At 37.7% G+C, this 8,846-nt stretch overlaps 1 protein-coding gene across 1 annotated transcript; it reads right to left on the bottom strand.

Annotated features, from left to right (window-relative positions):
- Positions 1-335: 335 nt before the first annotated feature.
- On the bottom strand, positions 336-8,135 carry aqp9a (aquaporin 9a). Its single transcript, XM_008412008.2, has 6 exons — positions 7,931-8,135; positions 7,674-7,800; positions 4,938-5,075; positions 3,970-4,088; positions 1,620-1,837; positions 336-644 (listed from the first exon to the last, which is right to left on the bottom strand). The coding sequence occupies exons 1-6, from the start codon at positions 8,006-8,008 to the stop codon at positions 434-436; spliced, it is 891 nt and encodes a 296-aa protein (XP_008410230.1). The 5' UTR covers positions 8,009-8,135; the 3' UTR covers positions 336-433.
- Between the last annotated feature and the right edge of the window lie 711 nt (positions 8,136-8,846).

Raw genomic sequence — 8,846 nt, 5'->3', positions numbered from 1 at the left:
CAGTATCAGAACCAGTTTCCTGTTAGAGCTTTGTTTCTCAGTTGCAGAACAAAAAAAAAATTTTGCAAACTTTATGGCTCAAATTCATCTCCATATAAATTGAGCTCCATATTGCTCCATATGTATGGAACAAATGGAGCTAAATTGGGGCCATAAAGTTTGCTCAATTTTTTATAAACAGAAACTGAAATGTAATTATGAAACCGAAAAAAGATTTGAAACTAAAGTTCAAAACTACTTTTCAAAAAAAAAAATTTCTTCCGTTTCAAACTGGTTTTTTGGTTTCAAAATTATTTTTCAATTATTATAATTTTTTTAGTTTGAAAAAAAAAAAAAAAAAGTTAAATTGAGCAAACTTTCTGGCCCCAATTTAGCTCCATACTCTTCCCAGGCAAGAGCTGTAGAAGCTGTCCTGACTGTGGCGCTGAATGTTTTAGCTCATGGCGATCATCTCGTATTTATCCTTAAGACTGCTGTCATCGTCGTCCTCCTCCTCTTCCTCCTCCTCTTCCTCCACCTCGTGGGCCTTCTCGTCCTCGTCGTGGGGGTGGTGCAGCTCGATGAGCAGGAAGTAGAGGACGGCCGCCACCACGCCTCCCACCATGGGCCCCGCCACTGGGATCCACCACCAGTAGCCTCCAGTGCTGCCAGCCACAAAAACAGAATCAGAAAAGTCGATGGCTGGATAAATGTTGGCTGGCTGCAGTGGGAACATGTGACATTATGTAACAAAACGGCTCAGTTAATGGAAATCTGAATGAAGACATGAACTTTCAAAGGATTCGGAAGCAATGAGGCACCAGAGGTAAACTTTTATGTCATGAACTTTTCAGTGCTCAGTTCCCAGATGGCAAGAGACGATATTCAGATCTGATTTTTTTAAATTATTTGATTTTAGTCACATCTGTGATGTTCTCTGTGCGTAAAGTTTAGAAAGTGTCTTCAGGTTCAAATGCATCAATTGGTCAGGTGTGTGTAACCCGGACGGCCTTCCGATTTTTTCATCACTGTTTAAATTAAAAACCTGGTCAAACATGATAAATATTCGTTTAACACGACTCATGCTAGGTATACATGATGTTTATTTTCTATTTATCTGTTTACACACATATTAGTAACAATAGTAACAACAGAAGCCAAAAGCAGATGTTTTCCACGTGTTTTTTAATAATGCTTAAATTTCCAAATTTTTTTTTTTTTTTTCGAAAAAACACAAAATAATGAGTAAATTTCCAAATGGTTTTCTCGAGATAACCAGTCTTGTTATATACTGAGGAAGCTGAATAATTTTCTCAAGATAACAAGTGCATTTCCACATAGTTTTCTTGAGATAAGAACATTTCTCAATGGGTTTTCTTAACCCTCCTGTTGTCCTCGGGTCAAAATGACTGAGATTTGTATATGTTTTCTCTATACACAGAAAATGAGGACAACAGGAGTTAAGATAACATTCATTTCCCGATTGGTTTCCTCTAGATTAACAGTTTTTGTGTTAAATCTGATTAAATTAACTCATCTCAATAGAATAAAACCATCAGGGAAAAGTATATGCAGAAAACATCTGCTCTGTGCTTCTAAAGTCTGATCAAGTTCAGTTAAAAAGTCTGGATTTCAGTTACCTGAAGACCTCCATCCCCCACCCGGCCACCGCGGTGAACAGCCGGGGTCCCAGGTCTCTGGCCGGGTTCAGAGGGTAGCCACAGTTGAGTCCCATGGAGACGCCGATGGCCATGATGATCAGACCGATGGCCAGCGGCTCCACTCCTTTAGGAGCGCCGATGTTCCCACCGTCAATGATCGCCAGGATGCAGAGAACCAGCATACCTGTCCCCACCACCTGCAGGGGGCGCAGTAGCTCTTTATCAGCCACTGCTCATGCAGTATGTGAGAGCTTAAATAAAACGCTTTGCTGTTTAACTGAAGTCTACACAGCCTTTCTTATAGAACAATCTTTAGTATATTAGCACTTATTATACACCTCATCCATCCATTTTCTTACACCCTTGTCCCTTAATGGGGTCAGGAGGGTTGCTGGTGCCGATCTCCAGCTAACGTTCCAGGCGAGAGGCGGGGTCACCCTGGACAGGTCGCCAGTCTGTCGCAGGGCAACACAGAGACACACAGGACACACAACCATGCACACACACTCACACCTAGGGACAATTTGGAGAGGCCAAATAACCTGACAGTCATGTTTTTGGACTGTGGGAGGAAACAGGAGTACCCGGAGAAAACCCACTATGCACAGGGAGAACATGCAAACTCCCTGCAGAAAGACCGGGGCCGGGAATCAAACCCAGAACCTTCTTGCTGCAAGGCAACAGCTCTACCAACTGCGCCACTGTGCAGCCCTTATACACCTCAAAATATATTTAAAACACACTTTACATCTAGGGGTGGGGATTTATTGAATCCTTTATCACTTATTATGAAAAGAAAGCAAAACAAAACCTGCAGTATGATTGGAAATGTTATTTCTGCTGTTTTCTCCATGTTATGTAAGTATTATATTTGTTATATAAGTCACAGTGTTTTTTTTAATAAGTGATGACCTAAAGAAGCCATATTGTAAAAGAAAACATCTCTAATTTACGGTAAAACACTGGCAGGTTTGGCTGCTACCACACATTCTGGCAACTGCAGAAATGTTACCATATAAATATGGATTTACCGTATTTTTACTGTAAAATTTTCGCAACAACAGCTGCTGGTATTTTACCGTAAATTAGACACGCATTATTTTCTTAAATGGGAATATTTTTGAAGAACAATTTTTTTGTGTTTGTGGTGATATGAACTCTGTGCCATGCAGTCACATACAGTTACCTAAAAAATAAGTAATAAATAGATTTTTATTACTGAAGATTCTTTATCTCCAGTGTTATCACAACAGTGCCACAAAATATTGCGATAAAATCCAAATATCATATCACCAACCGCTACGTATATCCCTTCGTCTCAAGCCACGTCTGTTTTTAAAGGGGGTCTATTATGCAAAATTCATATTTTGCTCATTTTTGTACTTCCATTTGGTTTTTTTAGTGCTTCTGAAAACAACTCAAATGCCTAAAAAAAAAACCACCCAGCCAATTTTTGTCAATAAGTTAATGAACCGTTTCAAAAACCTTCAGAACGTGACGTCACAAATCAGCAACCCGTTACCTAACAACCAAAGTGGATCCCAGCATGTTTGGACAGCTGGTTTTACTGCTGTAGGTGCTGCACAATGGCTGCTGGAAAAGACAAGTGTTTTTCTGTTGACTTACCACCCAGAAACCACTTGCTGCATTCTTGTTGACTATGCAGGAGGCTCTACTTTTGTTTTCAAAGCTGTAAGGTTGTATAACTGTGCATCTGTTTGTGGTCATTTGTATGTGTGAGTGTAAACGTTGTGGCCAGCAACAGCTTATTTGGACTTAAAGTGACAGAGGCCCAAAACAACTCATTCTTAAAGGAGCTCAAAATTATTTTCTAAGAATGATTTTGGCAAAAAGATGTAGTAAAGGTGTTTTGTACAGCCCATAAACGTATCCTAACCTGGTCAGGAGCATAACAGGTCACCTTTAATGTACGTAATAAATCCCTCTAAAGCCACTTGATAAATATTCAGCACATATCAAAGACTAGTTGTGTCTAATTATGAGTAATTTGCTTATTTACATACTAAATAACAAACACCGTGCTGATATGCTTATGTTATATTCTGCTGTTATTAGTTTTAAGTGTGCTACTTTTCAAATCAACACATTGACTAACTGACTGAAAACGGTGGTAACTTGGTCCAGTGGAACCCAGGAAATGGGCCATCAGACCCAAACCGAGCAGGAAGAGGCGCCGTTCTCAGACTATGTGGGGCGATCAATGCTGCATTAACCGTATTTGCCAGACTTTGTGGGGTTTAAACAGCAAATTGGAGCTGCGGTGGAAAGCGGATGTGAGGTCTTATGGGTCAGAGCGACCAGAACCAACCTGATCGATGAAGCCGCCCAGGACTGACAGGTGTCTGGCAGGGTAGGAGGCAAAAATGTGACCTGTCGCATTGATTCCTGTCACCGACAGAATACCGCTGGTGAAGTCCATGAAAGCATCTGTGATGAAGACAAAGAGACGTTTTTAACCACGCAGGAGCGTCTAGAGAGGAACAAGCAGCTAAAATATTCCTCAACCCAGTTCTGTTCAAAAAACGGATAAAAAAAATTTTGTTGTACATTTTGACGCTGCAAAAACATAAATACTTTTGGTGCAAATATCGTAGTACATTTTAAGTAAGACAAAACTAACTTACAAATAACTTTTCAGCAAAATATTGGAGGTTATGTTAAGTAAATAATTCCTTCATATTGATGGAAAAGTAAGACATTTTTACCATGTTATGGTTTATAATATGGGAAAATTACACTGGTTTACACTGAAAAGCAGAACATCTTACAAAATAATTTTTAGCTAATTTCTAGTGCAAAAATCTTATTACACTTGAAATAAAATCTAACTTTCCAACAAAATGTAGAAGCTTGTTTAAAGTAAATAATTATTGAATACTGATAAAAAGAACTATTTCTTCTGGCAGATTATTTCACTTACAGACATTTTTACCATTTTATAGGCACCAAAAAAATCCACATATGCAGCTAGTACTTTATATTTATTAAATACGGACTTAAAACAAGCTCTTATTTGTTGCTGAAAAGTTACTTATAAGTTAGTTTTGTCTTATTTCAAGTGTACTAAGACATTAGCTCCTGAAAGTAGGACAAAAATCTTGGTAAGATTTTGTGTTTTTGCAGTGTCATTATTATGGTCTGGATTGTAATTACAAAAAAGCTGTTTGTTTTGGTTCCTGGATCCACCTTTGCAGCTGATCAAATCAGTTTTGCATACTTGTGCTTTTGCAGTGTAATTTGTAAAAAAAAAAAAAAAAAAAACAACTAATCATTCACCATAATATAATCCAAAGACGGCTGCAGCTCCTGCAAAAGCACCAAGAAACTGAGCGATGACGTAGAAGGGAAACTTCCAGATCTTTAGTTTCCCCAGAATCACCATGGCCAGAGACACGGCGGGGTTCACATGGCCTCCTGAGACACAGAACAAAGCACAGAGTGACAGAGGGCTGCAGCGGGTGCAGGGCGGCTCACCGACTTAATATCCCCTCCATTATCAGGGAGGCTGTCACATTTATGAGGAGCAGCAGAAGGGGAGCAGACCCCTGGGCTGTTTGGGGTTTTATTATGCATGTCTGAGAGCCAAAATACAGAATAATGGCCACTGATTAGAAATTCAACTTCAACAAACTGCTATCAATCTCACTGGAGGGAATTGAACTTTCACCAACACACTGTCAGCAAAAAACAGAACTGTGATTTCTTTTTGCTGAACTTCAGTTTGCTCTAGCCTACAACGGCACACCAGAGGCAATTTAGAAAGTAAAAAGGTGTAAATTTCTTTCATAAAACTCATAAAATTTGAGATTAATCTCAGAAATGTTTGTGAGAAAATAAGGACATTAAATTTGCAAGAAAAAATGTTGAAATTTTGAGATTAATCTGAGAAATTTTCTAGAAGAAACAAAGGAAATTATTAGCTCCAAAAGTCATAATCTCGCAAGAAAAAATCTGAAATGTTTAGATTAATTTGAGGCATTTTCTAGAAACAACGAGAAAATTTCTGAACTCCAAAAGTTGTAAATCTGTTAGAAAAAAAGGAAGATTTGAGATTAATCTCAGAAATTTTCTAGAAAAAACAAAGACATTTCTGAGCCCCCAAAGTTGTAGATTTGTTGGAAAAATGCTGATATTTTTTAGGTTAATCTGAGAATTTTTCTAGAAATAAAAACATTTCTGAGCTCCCAAAATTTAAACTTTCCAAAAGAAAAAGAAAATTGAGAATAATCTCAGAAATCTTTTAGAAAAACTTTGGTAATTTTTGACTTTCAAAAATCAGAAAACTCAACTTTTTAAACTCAGAAAATGGCCAAAAGTCAAAAATGTTTTGACTTTTGAAATTCAAAAATGTCCATGTTTTTTTTTTTTAAATAAATAAAAAAACTCTGAGCTCAATCTCTAATTTTCTTTTGGCAGAAATGTACTCCGTTATTATGTCCATCTACAATGGCACTGATACTAAAAAACAGCCGTAACTGTAGTTTCTTTTTTCTCCACTCTTTGCTGAAGCCTCATTAAGCCAAAGCTGTTTGTTTGGTTTCTGGATCCACCTGAGCTGCTGACCGGCTCAGTCCAGCATCCTCAGCTGGATACTGGACTCTGTCTGTCTGATCAATGGTGTTTGCAGGACATTTACTGCCCAGGGTTATGTACGACCCCGGAGAGGCTCTGCTCTGTAGTGCTGATAAATCAATGGCCAGAGCTCAGCCAGTGGGCCTGGGCAGAGAGGTGGCACGTTCCTGCTGACAGTTCAGATGGCACATGGCTGCAGAAAGACATAAAGTTTAATTATTCAGAGCTTCCAAGCCTCACGAGCCACAAGGTTAAGATGCAGCACAAAACAGAGCGGCTGCATTATTTAACTCCTCTCTTAGTTAGTTTTGTTTTAAGAAGGGAAAAATTAGAAGGACAATAATAAATTTTTTTCCCCAGATTATTTAACAAGTTGTCATCATCACTTTTCCAAGCCACCCAAACAGCGTCATCTTCCTCGCTTTTATTTACAATTTAATAACTATTACATTCATACAATTATTACATGCTACGAGTTTATTAATCTGATGTTGAATATATCACCAGATAAAATTTCCCACCACATTCGCCTATTTTATGTAACTTTTTAATATTATTCATACATATAAGGCAATAAAATCTAAACATTAAGCATGGGTACAGCTCTGCTTTTGACATACCCAGAGTTGTGTTTGTTTTTTGAACGTACTGAAACTGGTTACACATTTTTAATTGACAGGGATGTATGATTTAATTTTCCTTTTTTTTTCAGTTTTTTCTTCATCTTCCCTCCGACTTTCGGACTCCATTGGCGCCATGTGGCGGCCCTCCAGTGGGTCGCACCCCCCACTTTGAGAAACACCACTGTAGCCAGTAAGTCGTGGATCATATGAATCACAGCAGCAGAGGTGTCAGAAGTTATAAGAATACTTGTATGAAAAAATACTTCTGTAAAAGTAAAGGTTGAACTGTTTTACTCAAGTAAAAAGTAATTTTTACGTTCCAGAATACAAAATTACTTTCGATAAATCTAAAATACGTAAAACGTTTCTTTTGCTTGATTTTGTTGCTTTGTGTTATTTATATGAGTTGTTGTAATTTTCGTCTTTAAAAGACCAACTTTAAATTTTGGTCTGTCTGATGACGCAATTTTTAAATATTAAATGATTGATCATTTGATCAGATACTTGAGTAGACTTTTCACTAAACACTTATTTAATCTTACTTGTGTCATGTCTTGGACGTATACTTTTTACTTTTACTTGAGTAAAAGTAAAAAGTAAAAGTCCTACTCTTACTTGAGTAAAATGTTTGGGCACTCTTCACACAGGCGGTGGATTTTTGTCCGATTTGCTATTGACTCCACGTCATTATTTTTTCATCATGGAAGTAACAAACCATATATGAAAACGAAAGGAGTATAAAGTACAGATATTTCTCTTAAAGCGTAGGGAATAAAAGTAAAAAGTCGCCTGAAAGATCTACTGAAGTGAGGTTTACCTGACACCCCTCCAGCCACGTACACGGCCATCATGAGGCCCACGGAGAAGCCGATGTGGACGGTGAGCGGCTCGCCCAGCGTGTTTCGACTCAGCACCGTCTGAGCAACTGAGCCGCAGCCGAACAGCTAAAAAACACACAAAGGAACAAATAAAAACAAGTTTCAGAAAAATCCATTAACGTCATTACCTTTAGGATTATCCTATATCCTCAGAAATGACTGCAAAGTGTGAAAATAGAAATCTTTTTCCACTTACTACCAAGACGAACGTTCCCAGGAATTCAGCCAGGAACTCCTTGAATATTCCGTGTTTGAGCGCGCAGTGTTGCCTCATGTTTCTGCCGTGTTGCACTTTCAGGTGGTTGTTAAAAGTGTCTGCGTTTAGAAACCTCTGGAGCGCAACAGAGTCAGATCTCCACCTCTGGAGTCTGAGCTCCAGCCATTCAGCACAAACTATTGATCTATTGGAACAACAATCCTCTCTGCTTCCTGACCACAGGATGCAGAGAGCTTACTGTGGTCAGCAGAGAGCTTCATCAGTGAGCTTTTCACTGGTTTTTCACTTTTTGTCATATTGCAATCATAAAATATTAATGCAGTTTATTGATATTTTATATGATAAACCAACACAAAGTTTCAATTTCACAGATGATAATCAGAAAGTGGAGAAAATGTGACCCTTAAAAATCTCCATAGGGTTTTATGAAGTGTTTAAAATAACATACCCAAATATAATTTAGTTTTTCTAAGGCAAATGCAAACACTATCTCAATAATCTTGGCACCAAAATGTAGGTATGGTGTGCAGGTATTCCAGCAGCTACTGTAGTTTCAAACAAAATCAGGAAGGAATATAAAATAATTTGGGTTTTTTGAACATGGTCAGAATTGGTTTTTTTTGCATTATACAGTATATAAATCTTTTAGAAACATCATAAATCTACAAGCTTTTGAAGACCATACATCAACATGTGCAGCTGAGGTAAATTAAAGCAAATTTACAAAGGTTTTAGTAAAAAAAAAAAATGTTAGCACCATGTACAAAACTGGGGATTTTCTGTCTTTTTACTTACTAGGCTTATTTTTACATGTCCAGCGTTGTTTGCATTTACTTTTTTTAAATACCCACATTATTTTTTATCCAATTATAATAAAACAATACAAAAATTTTAT

This window comes from Poecilia reticulata, linkage group LG6 (assembly GCF_000633615.1).
Source record: "Poecilia reticulata strain Guanapo linkage group LG6, Guppy_female_1.0+MT, whole genome shotgun sequence".
Taxonomy (NCBI): domain Eukaryota; kingdom Metazoa; phylum Chordata; class Actinopteri; order Cyprinodontiformes; family Poeciliidae; genus Poecilia; species Poecilia reticulata.
This window is presented reverse-complemented; position numbering and strand designations above follow the sequence as displayed.

Coding starts and splice junctions, on each gene's coding strand:
- aqp9a (XM_008412008.2), bottom strand. CDS start 8,008: ATGAGGCAACACTGCGCGCTCAAACACGGAATATTCAAGGAGTTCCTG. Junction 7,801..7,930: donor TGGGAACGTTCGTCTTGGTA/GTAAGTGGAAAA, acceptor TGTGTTTTTTAG/CTGTTCGGCTGCGGCTCAGT. Junction 5,076..7,673: donor CGTGGCTGGAGGGGTGTCAG/GTAAACCTCACT, acceptor TCTGTGTCTCAG/GAGGCCATGTGAACCCCGCC.